This window comes from Sceloporus undulatus, chromosome 2 (genome assembly GCF_019175285.1).
Source record: "Sceloporus undulatus isolate JIND9_A2432 ecotype Alabama chromosome 2, SceUnd_v1.1, whole genome shotgun sequence".
Taxonomy (NCBI): domain Eukaryota; kingdom Metazoa; phylum Chordata; class Lepidosauria; order Squamata; family Phrynosomatidae; genus Sceloporus; species Sceloporus undulatus.
In genome coordinates this window covers 139,252,475-139,269,123 of record NC_056523.1, presented here as the reverse complement: position 1 = coordinate 139,269,123, position 16,649 = coordinate 139,252,475, and the positions used below count along the sequence as shown (strand labels likewise).

Sequence of the window (16,649 nt, the reverse complement as noted above, 5' to 3'; positions counted from 1 at the left end):
ATAGCTATATCTTTGAATTCTATTTCAAGTCTAGAAGGCTCATGCTACCAATTTATCTTTCAGTCAGTCTCCAGGTGCTTCCAGATCCCTTTGCATACTGATATTCCAGACTATTTTAGTGGTGTCTCTGAATTTATCTCTGCTGTTGCAGAGTCTTCCCTCCCTGGTCCCATTTCATGGATCCCTGTGCCATTTCCCCTTTCTTGAGAGGAAAGGAAGAGCAGTTGTTTGGAGGAGGATGCAGGATTGGATACCTAGGACCAGCCAGCTTCTCTGCCTTGCTGCTGTTTCCTAAATGGCCCTCCTCTTAGGGTTTCCAACATGAAAACTGGAAAGGGCACTTGTGCCTTTAAAATGCATCTGAGGAAGTAGGCTCAAGTCCACCAAAGCTCATGTTACCAATTCATTTCTTTCAATTAGTCTCAAAGGTGCTGCAAGACCACGGTGACCAGATGTCCAAGACATATCCTATATACAGTATCAGCCTTCTGTCAAGGAAGGATTTCAAAATATCCTCTATTTTGAGCATGACTAAGAAGCATGAATTTACATTTATATGAGTGTTTTTGCTTTTATTTTGTAATGTTCTACGTGTTCCTGGATGTCCTACATTTGGCAGAGGCCTTGTCCTCCATTATGGATAAGGCATTTGGTCATCCTGTGCAAGTTCCATTTGCGTACTGATATTCCAGACTAACATGGCTAGATTCCATTAGGACATTAGGAGGAACTTCCTGACTGTAAGAGCTGTTTGACACTGGAACACACTCGCTCCCTTGGCATGTGGTGGAATCTCTGTCTTTGGAGGTCTTTAAACAGAGCCTGGATGACCATCTGTCAGGGATGCTTTGATTGTGAGCTCCTGCATGGCAGAGGGTTGGACTGGATGGTGCTTGGGGTCACTTCCAATTCTATGATCATGTGATTCTAGGTCTTTGAATTTAACCTTTAATGGTTGTGTAGAAGACGAGCCAGCCTGGCATAGTGGTTCAAGTGGACTATGACTCTGTAGAGTTTTGCAATCTAAACAAATTGTGCTAAGAAAACTCCAGGATAGGTTTGCCTTAGGGTTGCCATAAGTCAGAAACGACTTGAAGGCACACAACAACAGAAGAGGGAAGTATTTTAGCAGGTGTTGCTACCTGACCAATCAACAGTCAGCCTGATGAAATTCTTCCCTCTTCTACACAGCTTTAAAGCAGTGGTTCTCAACCTGTAGGTTGCAACCCCTTTGGGGGTCGAACAACTCTTTCACAAGGGTTGTCTAAGACCATCGGAAAACACATATGTTTAATTACAGTGAAGTCATATTAAATTATGAAGTAGCAACAAAAATAATTTTATGGTTGGGGAGTAACCACAACATGAAGAATTGTATTAAAGGGATGCAGCATTAGGAAGGTTGAGAACCACTGCGTTAAAGGGATAGATGCTCTTTCCAGTCTCCCCTTTGGCAATCCCAGGTGGGGAAACCTACAGCATTGGGCTTCTCTGCAGCTTAACTGAGGCAATGTCAACACTGCAGAAATATTTCTAATAATTTTGTGTGTGAAACAAACTTTGGGTACCCTGACCCCATCAGAAAACAAAGGTGTTGCTATCTCAGCCAACTACGTGGATGACTTTTGAGTTCCAGATAAGGAAGACTTAATCTATACATCACAATATTGTTGGAGCCAGAGGTTAGGAATCATACCCACTGATTATTCCCATAGCCGCGTGATGGGAGCATGGTGGTATTGTGATGTCTGTCAAAGATGCTGTGCACTCTTTTACAAGATGATAACACTTGGCAAAGCAGAAGGAAGTAGGAAAAGGGGAATACCACATTATGTGTGTCTGTGCCTTCACATCAACTGTTGACTTAGGGCAGCCTCATGAATTTCATGTGCTTTTCTTAGGCAGGGAGAACTCAGAGATGATTTTGCCAGTTCTTCCACATTACAGATGGATTGATTCCATCAAGGAAGCCATGATGGAAGCTCAGAGTTTATTAAAATAACATTACAATTAAAAACACAGAAACGTGATACCTTACAATAGAATTAAATTATTCCAATATTAAAAGCTGACGTGACAGTAATTAACAACAACAAAGACTTATTATGGTACAAACATGCCACTAGGCATTTTGTGCTAGTTTACTTTGGTGGGCAGCAGAGTTTGAATTTTTTTTTAATCCAAGAACCGAATTTTAATCTAGTTTCATATAGATATTAATGCATCTCTTTGCAGTTGAACATATTTAGTCATTTTGACTACCTTCCCCTCCCATTTATCTGAATAGCTGGCATTTTAAAATCTACCTAGTGGGTTGTTTGATTGGAATGATCAGTGAGTGCTTCTATGGGTAATCTACATTGTGGTTGATTATGAGTAGTCAGCAAGCAAAGAGATCTTATAGCACCTCTGAGACTAACCTATGGGTATTTGGTGCAATTAGTAATTAATGCCTAGCTAGTCTTGTACAACTTGTCTTATTTTTTTCTGATCTATTGGGTCCCTTATAGATTAGCAGTAGGCAAACTTCAGCCTGGAACAATCTACTTAGTATTTTTTTTAGAACCCCAAGATTTACCAACGGGCACCAAGGCTATACACTTAAAATTAAAGAATTATTGAGTCCCGGAATTTGTTTTGAGTATGCAAACTGAATGCAATAGCAGCTTCATTTATATACTGCTTCATACTGAACTAAGCCGTCTCTAAGCCAGGCTTGCACAACATACGGCCCAGGAGCCACATGCAGCCTGCCAAAGGATTTTGGGTGGCCTGCAAGGATGTGGAACCATTTTAAGCCTCCTCTGCTGCTCAGCCTTCTCCTGAGGAGGAGGCCAGGCAGCAGTGAAGGAAGATGAACAAATGCTTGTCAAGCAAGGTTCCTCCACCATCCAGCTTTCTCCTGAGGAGGAGTTTGGACAGCGAAGGAGGAGGATGGGCAAATATTTGTCGTACAAGGCTACTCCACTGCTTGGCTTTCTCCTGAGGAGAAGGCAAGGTGTAAGCTGAGGATGGGTGAATACCTGCAATGCTCCTCTGCTGCTTGGCTTTCTCTTAAGGAAAGGGCCAGGAATTAATATTAATAATATTAATAAGTTTAATAATATTAATTAATGAATATTTAATTAAAACCTATCTGCAGCCCAAAGAAGTTAACCTATTTTAATTTTGGTCCCTTCCTACTGGTAAGTTGTGCAGGTCTGCTCTAAGTGGTTTACTAATTGCCCCCAACATGCTGGGTACTCATTTTAGTGACCTTCTTGGAAGGATGCAAACCTGAGTCAAGCTCGAGCCCTGGCTAGTATTGAACTCGCAACCTTATGGATTTGAGTGAGTGGCTGCAGTACAGGCATTTAACCACTGCGTCACCAGGGCTCTTACCAAACATTCATTCAACCAATGCAACTCATGCTCCTTACCAAACATTTATTCCTAGTTTCCCCAAGCTTTCTTCATTTCAGCAGTATAATAGGAGTGGGTCCATTTTGTTGCTGCCATTGGAAGCCAGAAATTCTTGCTGATATATTGCACTCACTGAGATCTGCCAGTAGATCCAGTTTTACCTTCTTCCTACCTCTATTGTAATACATTTGTGGTCCCAGTTGTAGAAAGTCTAATCTTAGTGGAAATGTTTCTTGTGGCATGTCCAGAGCATTTTCTTTTTGCAGTGATAATCACATTCTGGACTGAATAATTCAGATTGCTTTCTTTTAATCTCTCTGGGGAAGTTTTTTCTCCTCATAGGATACCTATTACTTAGGTGACTGTTACTTGGCACTCTCCTGTGACACTTCTTACTGAGAGCAGTGTTGCTTTGAAAAGATGAGGTAAAATGGCATATGTAATGCAGCTGCTGAGATAATACCTTAAGTTGATATTTCCTGGTATCATGAATAAAACAATAAGAGTATTTTTGACTTTATGGGCTAGAGGGAAGCTATAAAGGTTCGTCAGTTCAGGGAATTTTATGGCCTTACATATTGCAAGGAATTTGGAACCACATGTTAGGCTGCTCACCACATGCTCACCATTGATGCAGGGGAATTACCGTATATACTCGACGGCAGATTTTTAGGGCCAAAGTTATGGATTTTGCTATGACCTATGGTTAAGCTGAGGGCAAAACTTAGGAGCATGTAACAAACTATCTAAAGAATGAAGTAAAGGAAAATAACACCAGAGAACTTACAAAATTCCAGAAGGCATAACTATTTGTGCTCAGACTGAAGCATGGATAGATGAGAGAAGGGGGGGGGGTGGTCAGTGCTTACAGGAAAGATTATACTCTTGCCTTTCACCAGGGGATAGTTCCTTTATTTTTTTATAAGAGTCAAAGTACAGTACTGTACTTACAATGACCTGCGGATGAGTTAACTGAGGTTTTTTGGGTCACTTTTTGACTAAAATTTCTAAATGTATACATTAGTATATATACAGTAGTTCTGTGCGGGCATGTGTGATCCTACTGCACATGCTATAAGACCACTGCACTACGGATGAAAGTGAGAGAGAATGATCTCTCCAGTGATAAATAATTGCCAACAAAAAGGTTTGAAACCTACATTTCTCACATCCAAAGCCCAAACTTGCTATGGTATGAGTTTGCTGGCAGATTTTACCCCTTCCATGTAGGAATTCCAAATACCATTCATATGAGTGTCATAGGTACATTCCTAAATTAAATGCGTATGATTTATCTTTTAATATTTTATACGTTCTTCTTCAGGCCCTGTTGTAGAGATGGCCTCTCAGCATCTGATTAAATGTCTTAAGATTAGATTGGGGTAGGGAATGTGTTGCCTATTACCATACCCTGTATACCCTGTGTTATTTTGAGGTATTGTATTTACCCACAACTCAACACGTCCCAAACTCCTGGGGTTGTCCTGATTTTATCATTGCTTAATTAAATCAATGTCACTGCTATCAACCTAAAATATTCCTTTTGAAGTTAAAACCATCAACCAGCTGGGAATCCCATTGATTTTGGGATTTGTGGAAAATCAACTCAAAATGCCTCAAGACAAGTCCACATGGGCACTTCCTCTTTGGTCCAGTTTGGAATCAGGCAGAAACTGTCAAATTCAAGCCAGAGCCCTCAGTACTTCTGGCTGCAACATAAAGCAGAGTACTGAGTCCCATTCAACTCCCAGTATTCCCCCAGATTAGAGCCTAGTTTCTGGAAGTATTAAGCATTGCCCATTGCAATCCTTTAATTTGCTATCTATTACCACCTTTGATATCTTAGTTCATGTGTGTGTGTGGAAGTGGAAGTGTTTTGTGTAAAAGTTGATATCCCTCTTGTTCAAATAATAACATTGAATTGTACTTAGCATTCTGGAGTTGTAATTTTTCAGATCCATTAAACATAGGCTTGTGTCCTGGTTAGAGTTATTCTGGCCCTCTTGCTGCTTCGTATTGACTTAAATTAATTTTCCTATTGAATTCAATTTGTGGGTGCACTCCTGGGACCCTAGGATTTGATATTGCTGGATTTCAACTCCCATCATCTCAGCAGTAGCTGAGTTAGAGAGTCATTCATTTTCCAACTTTGCTGCTGGTGACTTAGTGTTCTCTTTGGAGTCATACAATGGATGTTCGTTAGCTTACTTAGCGATTGTCAGGGATTTTCTCACTGAAGTATGGCTGTGAGTTGGATTCCCCAGGAAGTGAGCATGTCATTTTTCAAAAACAGCAGAGACATCAGTGCTGCAAAAACAGAGTGCTGATTCCCTTTGCAGCCTTTAGCAAAAATCTGTCTTCACTTACTTACTCTGTATGAGGGCAAATGCTGTCCATGTGCTAAGTGCCACCTTGCTTCTTTGGCACAAATGTGTTCTGCAGCAGAGATATTGATTTAGTTTTGGGGTGAAGAAAGCACATACACATATCCTTAGATGGTCAATAGTAGGCAAATATGCAGTAGTTTATTTCTGAGTAGTTGCTGAACTTGCTTAAATTGAAGGACTTGCTAAATATAAGTGGGCAGAATCTTGCCAGTTTGTCAGATTGCTGTGTCTGCTTTTGTTTAATAAGCAAACACTTCTCAAATCCTTTGTTCTTCTAAGCTTGTGTACCGTAGGCTTTGCTAAGGAGATAGGTATATTGGCTCTTTTACAACATATGTATAGTCCCTAGATTAGCTGATACCTTTGTATGAACTGGAATAACATTCTGCTTCCTTTGAGCCCTTACATGAGGTCTACCACCTTTTTGAATTCCTAGCTAAAAAGGCTTCTTCAAGACTCCAGATAATCTATAAAAACATCCTGAGACCTTCATTCTGGCCTTTTACTTTTGATCTGTTTTGCCCCTTAGCCAAGAATCTATGTGAGTAAACTAAGTGGAGCAGCTACTGCTGAACTGCCTAGTTCCTAAATAACAGCTTTTGATTTAAAACTGGTGGTGGTTTGAATGTTGGGCCAGGATTCTGGAAGATCAGAATTTGAATTCCCATTTGACCTTGAATTCAGAATAGCAAACCCCATCTGAACAAACCTTGCCAAGAAAATCGTGATAGGTTTGGTCCACATTAGGAATGTCCTGTTGAAAGCAATGGAAGGGATGTACTAAGAGGTTCTAAGTAGATTTATTCAGAAGCAAGTCCTTAAGGCTTTAATCCAAATCACATTTACTGAGGAAGACGTTACATGTAACACAGAGCCTGAACACACCAGCACAGTATGCCAGCTTGGGGGCGGCATGGGGGTGTGGCGTTCAAATGACGCATGTTTTGACGATGCCCCCAAGTTGGAGTCATGCTGCCCACCTGACCAGATGACGGGCAGTATTGCGTCGCTCCAGCAGTGCAGCATTCATATGCTGCACGCTGCAGGAGCACCGAAAAGCTGGCGCCGCGGTGGAAAAGCAGCCCCTTTTCTGCCCCCACTTTACATTTTGCCACTTCTTTTTAGGCTGGAAAAATGCTGTATCAGGGCCATGGCCCCAATCCGGTGTTCAAAGGGGCAGCATCAAGCCACCCTTTTAGGTCGTTTGTACTGGTCCGCAGTAGAACAGAGTAAAAACCATTTAGCATTGGATTACTGGACTACTGCAATTCTGAGCAGTCAGGCTGATCAAAAAATATTCACAGTGAGGTGGTAGTGATCATCATGATGAAATTCCCTCATCATGGATCAATTAAGTTTCCCATGGAACTTAATTGATCACACTTTATTGGTTGCTGTAGTATGCCAGTAATGGCTGTAACTGTGTGCGTGCGTATGTGTGTGTATGGTGGACATGGACGTAAAAACACGACTAGACAGTAGGCCCTCGGTATCCGCTGACTTGCCATCCGCAGATCCCAGCATCCGCAGACAGCAAGCCTGTTGGGCTATTTTGGACTTCCATTCTCAGAATTCTCAACTGTTGGTTAAGCTGACTAGGGCTTCTGGGAGCTGAAGTCCAAAACACCTGGAGGATCAAAGTTTGGGAACCACTGCCTAGCTGGAGTTCCTGCTTTAAGTGGACTCAGTGGCCTTTGAGGCCCCTTCCCACCCATTCTGTGAGATGTTAATATACTCAGTAAAGTTTAATTTGTATGACATTGAAATAAAGAGGGAGAAAAGTACAAAATAAAATGTTGTAAAATTTATCTTGTTTTTGTAATCCTGTTCTTGTGTCATATTTTTTCCTCTTTTGTATGAATAGCAGAGCAAATACATGATTTTGGGAGAGGGAACTCTTGAAGTTTTTCTAGAACCAACATTGTTCTAGTCATAGCTCTCACATATTAATTGGCAAAATTACTTTATTTCAGAATATCTAAGCAAGTCGTAAATCAGTGGTTTCTACAGAATACTGAAATCTTCCATGAGGAGGAAGACATAGATACATATAATTATGAAGTTTCCTGGTATAGATTGAATGTTGACATACTGGCTCACAGCTTATCCTTGAGACAAACAATTCAGACTATCCTATTCAGACAGTCCAAACACAGATTTAAAAAGTGGCTAGCCACATATGCCAAATAGTTACGTAAACTGACCAGCTGTCATGGATGGACTGAGTCTGATATCATCTCTTCCCTTGTATTTCTCCCTTCTTACTTTGCCCAGGTTCCCTGTTGCCTGCTCATGCCAATTACTTGATAATTGTATTCTATGTGCATTTACTCACCTCTGCAGAACTATTTACCCCTGACTTTCTCAAGATCCACTGTGTTCTCCAGACAGTGTGGCCCATGGGACCCCTAACTGCAGCCCATCCAATTTTGGGGCAGTTTTTACTCAAAAATTGCCCCAAAGGTCCAACAATTTATTTATTTATTTACATATTTTGTTTATATGCCACTTCTCTCCTGGAGTAGTACTGAGTGCCTGCAAATGCAATGATTTGCTTTCCAGTTTAATATATAATTAAAATATCAACAGATTTAAAAGTGTGCCCATTAAAAAAGAAAGTGGAGTTTTAGAATCCCTGTCCGTATTATGCCAAATCTTATCAGCTGTTCAGTGACACAGAAAAGCTTAGTTTGTATTTTGTAAGTCCTGCTAGATAGATTAGATTTAGCTTGGCAGTTCAAGGCTAAGAAGAGACTGAAGAAGAAAAATGGACCAGGGGAGTTGACTTTCCTTATAGCAGTCTGCTCAATCAGTTCTCATACCTATTTGGATGGGAGAAGGGTCACACCTACATACATCAGTTTCTTTTGTTCACTTCTGCGCTGTAAGGAATGTGGATGGGGAGGTAATCTGGGTATAATTCATTGATTGACTTCCCACTAGCTGTGAGGGGATGCTTCCTTTGCTGTGGATCACATGTTGCATTATTTACTACCAATAAAGCTTGTCTTAGAGCTGTGATGTACAGTATGTCAGTTTTTCATGACACCTGAAGTACTGTATTGGGAAGGCCTGAAACGGCAGCCAATTCCATTTTAGGACAAAAGAGGATTGTTATCAGAGTTGCCCTGTGCTTGGAAGCACCACTCAATTACTGGGAAACTTCCACCCATGGCCCTTGTGGTCTCTTCCAACTCTATGATTTGGTGTTTGGTGTCAAGAGGGATATGGTGTGTCTCCAGCATCAAAATAAGCATCAGGCCAGAGCTAAAGCCTAGACTTGGTGTTTTGGTGCTGGGTTGTACAGATGCTCAGAATGCCTGCCTGTGCGCTCACAGATAAAGGATGGGTGCTTGGTCCTATCATCCCTAAGCATCTACCACCATGGCTTGCCAAAATTTGTGGAACGTATTGCCTAGGATTTTATATACAAAATTTAAAAGGTGGACATTGTATTAAAAGTTTATACTGTAGTTTGGCTTCCTATACTGTTTCTTTTATTCCAATAAAACTATGTTCATTGCTTTAACTTGATTAAAATTCAGTTAGTCTAAAACTAGATTTGTTTTAAGGACCAAATCCAGCCTGCAGATCATTGGTTGCCAGTCCCTGATTTAATGAGGTATATTGAGAGCATGGTAAATTCACACAACTGGAAGCTTTCCTAGAATGCTATATTTTTAAAATATCTAGGGCAGAGAACCATACTTAAGGGGAAGGCAAGTTCTTCACTAGCCCTCTATGGACTGGATGATCCCAGTGCACTCAGCTGATGTCATTGGGTCCAAGGCTGCTGCACTGGATGGACCATCTCCAACCATCACTTTGGCCAGGTAGCTGTTTTTTGTTTCCTCCATTCCCCTTGCAGGAAAAGGAGGCAAAGAGCAAAGTACTCCCAGGTCACTGCTTGTAAATACCAACTGAATCCTGAGATTACGGCTCAACCAACACCAGTACACTTTGGCCCAAAGTGGATGGTCTGTGCAGGGCTTGGGAAGGTGTTGGGCTTGAAGCAAAAGCCTCTGTGGGCTGGGCTGTGTTTGTTCACAGGCCAAACATTCCTCCTCCCTCAATCCATGGAGAATGATGACACATAAACAAATCTAATCCTGTGTGTGAGCAAATCAAATCCAGGGTTACCCGAGGGTGCAGCAACTGGGTAAAAGCAAGTGATTGCATTTATTTCTTTAGCTGGTTGCTGCTAAGTTACTTCAGGTTTTTTAAAAGTAAATTTTTTGCCAAAAGCTAGGGGAAATGGTAACTGGAATGGCAGAAACTGCTCGTTCTTTGCCATAGATGTCGAAGGTGGTGCAAATGTTTATGGTTGTCAAAAGGCATGGCTTGGTTTCAAGATCACATTTCAGAGACAGAATGTTTTACTGCAGTGCAGGCTGTGTTCTTGCCCTGCACAGCTGTCTCACCTTCTGAACTTCTCCATCAGTGCTGGGTTGAAAAGCACAGAACTGAGCCAATGCTGCTAAGATACAAGATTGTGCTTAATAATCATAGAATTGGAAGAGACCACAAGGGCCATCCAGTCCAACCCCTGTCTGTCCTGTTTTTGTTTTCCCTACAGGACTTTGCAGCAGCTTTTCAAGCAAGGTGCCTTTCAAGGGTATGAGTTAACTGTTACTTTTTTCAGAGAAGAGCCTTGCTGTTTTATTCAAATTTAAAAAAATGCAGGAGTTTGCCCCCTCCCCATTTCTCCTATAGGTATTCTTGTGTTAAAGGTTGCTTGGCAAGGCTTGTGTAAAGGTGCTTCCTTTTATTCAGCAGCCACCTTCCCTCACCTGGGCTGCTGCCACACTGCAGAAATAATGGAGTTTGACACTGCTTTAACTGTCATGGCAAATGTGAAGAAAAATCCAGATTGAATGAAGGAAAATAAGATGAATTGCTGTGGGATATCTTATTTTGGTTAGCACTGCATGTTAAAAAATAAAATGTTGCATCATTAACTGCTAAATTTTTGCACCTTTAATAAATCATGTGTTAACTTTCCACATTCCTATTTGATTATTTTGTATAATTTATTCCACCTTTGTATAATTTATTCTGCTAAAGCAATGATCCTCAAAGTGAGAGATATGCCACTTTGTGCGGTGGAGTTTACAACTCTTCAGCTGCCTCCACGAGATCACTTCCTTAGCTGCATGTTTCACTGATGCAGATGGGAACAGTTGGGAAACAGTTATGAGGCATGGGTGCAGCACATTGTTTCTTTGGCTCAGAGTGACACCATTTTGGGACAGACTGTTTCACTGGAGCAAGGAGTTAGAGCACATGGCAGTGGGGAGAAGTGGTGGCAAAAAGGAGCTTTCAAATTTGGGACCCTGCTTAAGCTTTGTGAGCTTTGCTGGGACTTGGCTGGCAGATTGGAGCTGTTTTGGTGCTCTTGTTTTCTTTCATTGGACAGGCTGAGTGAAGAGGTAACAGAAGAAGTAATGTTTGTGTATGTGTGTGGCAGGGGAACACTTAAAGCTGCATGGGGAAGACATTTCCATGGTGAAGGAGAGAGGAGTATCTAGGGTCAATTCTTTGAAAGAGTCTTTCACCTTGGAGTAGCTCCTGCAGTTAAAATCTCTACCTTTCCCCATTTGAAGTTTCCAGTCCAGGGCATGTGGCCTCTGTAAACCAACATTGGCTGCACCCATCTCTGCCCAAACAAAGAAGGACTGAGAGTCCTTCCTTGTCAGGGAGACACTTCTCTCTTTGCACCTGGTTGTCTTGGGAGCAGGAATGAGCAGCTGGTTGAGCAGCCACCAAGAGGCGTCTTGCCTGCACTGGCCTGTGCTGGGAGTGGTGGCGGCATGGCTAAGAGTGTCCTTGGTTGCTGTTTAGCCAGTGCTTGGCTGCCACTCCCAGGGTGAACAGGTGCAAAGGGAGCAGCAGTCACGATTGGTTGTTTTGGATTTGCAGTTAGAACAGTAGACTCAATACAGTCCGCCCTCCCTCCTTATATGCGGGGAATCCGTTCCGGACTCCCCCGCGTATGGGGAAATGAGCGTATGCTCAAGCCCCATAGGAAATAATGAGGCACGTGCTTGCGGTGGTATGCGGGGTGCATGACGCATGGCGTGAGTGCGCACCTCATTCTAATTGGGCCTGCCATCCGCGTAAGCTCAAAGCCATGGAAGGCAAGCCCGAGGGCCGACTGTATAAAGAAATACACATGGAGGGGGCAGTAGGGTCGTTGCCTAAGACTAAAGGGAGCAGTAGCCAGAAAAGGTCTGGGGACACTGTGCTGAAGGATTATGTACAGTACCTTGCTCCTGGATTGCTGAGAATCCTGGTTAGCAACTCTCCCTGCACTTGATAACCTTGCTTACCTGTATAAACTAAGTGATCTAGAATTATACCAAATATTGAAATCTATGAAAAAGTGTGCCTTGTTGGCATCTCAGGACTGTGGCTTTTTCTAGCTCTTCACAATGATATTGATGGCATTAGGTTTCCCACTTGAGGATGTTATACATATTGTAGTCTTCAGTGATACATTATTGAGGATATCATATTTCTTTTGCGTCTTTGGTGGGTTTTTTTACTTGAGTGGCTGACAAAAAAAAAAAATAGTGTGTAATATATTTGGAAATAAATGGATCTACTTGTTTGGGTAGGAACTGTGCCAAGGGGACAGTGTATATAGCTAACAGAGGCCTGCCTTTCCTATAGAAATAAAGATGTGTCTTGTTATTCAGAGATCCATTATTCTCATGGACTGACTGGGTTCTACCCCTACGTTGAGTATCTGATATCCTGACTCAGGCTCTGGCATTTGTAAAACTACAGTACTGTAGTCAGGTAGAGAGTGTGATTGGAATTTAACCTGTAGGTCAAACAACAGGAGTAGGAAGACACAACTTTCCAGGTAGACTTAGGGCCAAAACAGACAGCCCTTTGAGTGCCTGATCAGGGCTGCAGCAACTGCATGCCATGGCCCCGATCTGGCTATTTGCCAGCTCAAAAAGAGGCAGCAAAATGCCACTTTTTTTGAGCCAGCAAAAGGGCGCCCTTTCTGCTGCCACCGCAGTTTTGTGGTGTTCCTGCGGCATGCAGCATATAGATACTGCCTGCCATTTGGTCATCTAAATGCCACACCCCCACACCACCCCCAAGGCAGTGCTTACTTACTGTTCTGGCCCTTAGTTAATCTCAGTCATGCTGAGGTATGAGTTGCTGAGGTTCTGTCACTTTTCTGTACACCTTCTAAACAGGACAGTTACAGTATGGGTCAGACTTGCACCTAGGCCTATAGTGCTGCCATTTTGTGAAAGAGGATTTCTTATGCTTTTCAGCATAAGTCATTATTGCATGTTCTGTTAAGAGATTATCTGGCCAAGGACCTGGTTAGAGATTAAAAATAGCAAGACAAATGGTCATCAGTGACAGCTAGCTCCATCACATGCCTTCTGGCTGGCATTTGAGCCTGCCGTCTTTGCAGTACCTGATGAAAGCTAGCTTTTTTGCTTAAAGGCTGAACTTGGCAGTTCTAGATGTGTCAAGAAGATACTGTATATCAAATGCCAAAGCATTAATCATGCTCTGATCTACATAAAATTCTATTCTGCCCATGGAATTAGTCTTTTCAATATTTAGACTGATGAGTCCTAGTCAGTGGTGGATTGGATGAGTTGCCAAAAGGTAAATATATGTGGATTCATCTCCTGCTTTTTCTTATGCTTAGATCTGTTGTGATCTTAAATTCTCTACAGTTATTCTTGTTAGAAAATGGTGGTGTCTTTCAAAGTATGGAAGAAAAAGAATAACTGCTATCCTTTTTGTTTCCACAGATAGTGTAATTAAAGTACACTAACTAAAGTTCATACTTTATCTGGAAGAGGACCTCTCACAAAGTGGTACTTCTGATCTCCTGGGTATGCTCTGTGCACCGAGTAATCATGGACCCCAAGGAGAAGTGTCAGGTAGATTTTCTGATCACTTCTTACTTCTTGCATTTCTTTGAGAATGCATCTATTGTAGTCATGGACAGAGTTGAGGCTTACTACTGCTTTTCAGCTCCTTTCACACTCTCAGCTACAGTAATCAATACCGAACATGTCAATCATTACGGTAATTATTATATCTAGATTGGAGGAAGTAATATGCTAGAAAAGTACGATGCCTGACAATGACAGCATTACTTTGTGACTCAGGAACAGTTCACAGGTCAGCTAATACTGTAGTCTTTCTACACATGGATTTGCATGACGGCATTTATGTAGAATGTAGATAGCCATCTCGTGGCCTTCAGTGTGTTTTGAACTCAACTCTGATCAACCTAAGAGAGTATAGCAAACATTACTATTGCTACCACCACAGCAGCTCTGTGTGTGTGTGTGTGTGTGTGTGTGGTGGCAGCAGAGGCATCATCATTGTTGTTGCTGTTGCACAAGACCAGATAGGGACATATGAATGAGAGTGAGTATAAATCCAAGGACATTTGTGCTGTATGTAGGAATTTGACAGCGCTGCTGCATTGAGCCCAATTAATTACTCCAAAAGATAGTGAGAATTTTGTTGCTAGAAATAGATTCTACAAATAGCAATAGCAGCTACATTTCTATACTGCTTCATACTGAACTAAGCAGTCTCTAAGCAGTTTACAAAGTGTAAACTAATTGCCCCGAACAAACATTTTACCAACCTACGAAAGGATAAAAGGCTGAGTCAACCCTGGAGCCCCTGGCTGGAATAAACTCACAACCTTATGGCTGTGAGTGAATGGCTGCAGTACTGGCATTTAACCACTCTACCACCAGGGCTTCCTGAAGTTAGGTGAAGATATTTGTCTGAGAGTACATTTGGGAATTAAGCTTTATTCATGATGCTGTCTCCATAGTTTCTTGGCCTGTAAAATCTTTCCAGAAAGAATTATTTATTTGGAACGCTGGTAGCAAGGATAGGATTATGGCACTCTCTGCTTGGCTTTTCCATTCTGTTTGCAGTATTATTGTGCAACAGTTATACAACTTATTAAGGCACTTTATCTGTTCTTTGTGGCTTGTTTGCACCATAGAGGAGCACCATTTCTATGTCTGGTTTTGCAGGTGATAGGTAGGAAGAAGTTAGAAGTGTTAGATATACTTTGTCATTGCTCTCTTGAAAGAGATGGCTTATCTGTGATTAACTTATCTGCAATCCATTCTTGGTTAAAGAGGGAATAAAACTGCCAGGTTCTCTTAGTGTCCCATGGCATTTTTTATTTTTTATTTTAAATGAGATATTGACTGAGATCCTGGATTGGGAGACTTAACACACATGTGCAATTACAATAGCCTCCTATCCAACCTCCCAGATGCCCCCTCCCCATGGCCATTTCCTGGTTGGTGGAGAGTAAGGGGAGCAACTGAAAAGCATTCCACTGTTTTCCTATACCTTGATGCACAGCAATTGTATCATGCTCAGGGGCCTCCAAACAGCCCCTTTGAGATCTTGGAGAATGCCTGTCACAGTTCATCCAGCTGCAGTGACATAATTCACATAGAATGTCCAGCTGCAAGAACATAGGATGCTTCTTTGCCTCTCCTCTTGCTTATCGCCAGACAGGAAAGTGCCATGTTTGGTGGGAGGGGGTACAGCAGAGAAAAGGTGTGGTTTTAGGGAAGGATTTTGGTTGTTGTATGGTTGGTACAGAATTCTGACCTCCACAAAGACCCTAGAAGTGAATTCCGATAGTGTAATTTAGACTGTAATTTAGTTAATTTACAACCTGATGTCAACCGTTATTTGGTTGTGTGATGATGGAAGGCATTTGCTGGGGCAACAGGAAAATGAAGGGCTGAGGTGGGCAGGAAGAGAATGAAAGAGGATGTGGCTACAGCAGTCAACGGATTTCTGTCCCCATTCTTCAGAAAAGTCTCCCTCTTTGCACAACATTCTGTGTGTCATCTGCTGTTGAGCTTGGCAGGGTGAGAACAGCAATAAGAGTGCAAAAAGTCAGTGGCACTTACACTCTGTTGCAGATGACGAGGAGCTCTGAGATGCAGGATTACCAAGCAGAGGGATCCCTATACTGCCCTTTATTCCTCATGGCGACTGGACTGGACTGACACACTTAACATTAACAGATTACACATCAGGAGGGGCAAGTGTGTGGCATCCAGATGCTGTTGGACTGCAGCCTCTATCAGCCTAGTCAACACTTAGGGGTGATGCTGGGACCAGCAGTCTGACAACATCTGTAGGGTCACATATTTCCCACAGCTGCTCTATAGCTCTTACTTTAAAGTTATCTTAACATTCTTTCTTTTCAGATTGTAGATGCAAATGATACTCATAAAAGCCACATCTTAAACAGCCTTTCCTAAGCTAGCACACTACAGTTCCCATCATCTCAATGTTAGACATGTTGGTTTGGGAAGATGAAAGTTGTAGTCTAATACATCTGGAAGTACTACACATCAATTTTGGAGAAGATTGATCTAAGATAAAAGCCTGCTTGCCATTGTTAGGTTGGTACAGGTGCTAAGTTGCCACAGAACAATAGAGTTTGCCTTGGGCTATTTTGTTATTTGTACAGGCTCAGAATCTGCACTAGACTCAGTATCTGCTGAGTAGAGTGTGAATATATGCGTTAGCCACAGCTGTGTGGCGTTTTACTTTGAGGTTTTGAGGGATGGAAAAATACAGTAGTACAGTATCTTTGTCTGGGCAGTTGACACATTTTGCCATTGAATTGTGGAGTTCTTCTGCCCTAATAATCTAAGAGGAGTAGAGGCGACATTCCAATACAGATAACCAAGCTGGCTAATAATGGCTGAGTGACCTACTTTGGTATTGATCAGTCTGAGACATATGGAAATTACTACTTATAGGAATGTTTTCATGACCTCAGACAGTGGTATGTTTATTTCTGAACTA

The 16,649-nt window shown here is 41.9% G+C and overlaps 1 protein-coding gene across 3 annotated transcripts in view; it reads left to right on the top strand.

The window, feature by feature from the left end:
* The window catches only part of TMEM94 (transmembrane protein 94), a 105,556-nt gene that overhangs the window by 1,581 nt on the left and 87,326 nt on the right, over positions 1-16,649 (top strand). The window contains exon 2 of one of the 3 annotated variants that reach the window (XM_042448433.1): positions 13,580-13,711. The exons of the other annotated variants lie outside the window; for them this stretch is intronic. Coding sequence (XP_042304367.1) covers positions 13,688-13,711 — 24 coding nt within the window. The 5' untranslated portion in view covers positions 13,580-13,687. The remainder of the gene's footprint in view (positions 1-13,579; positions 13,712-16,649) is intronic. 3 annotated transcript variants of the gene reach the window in all.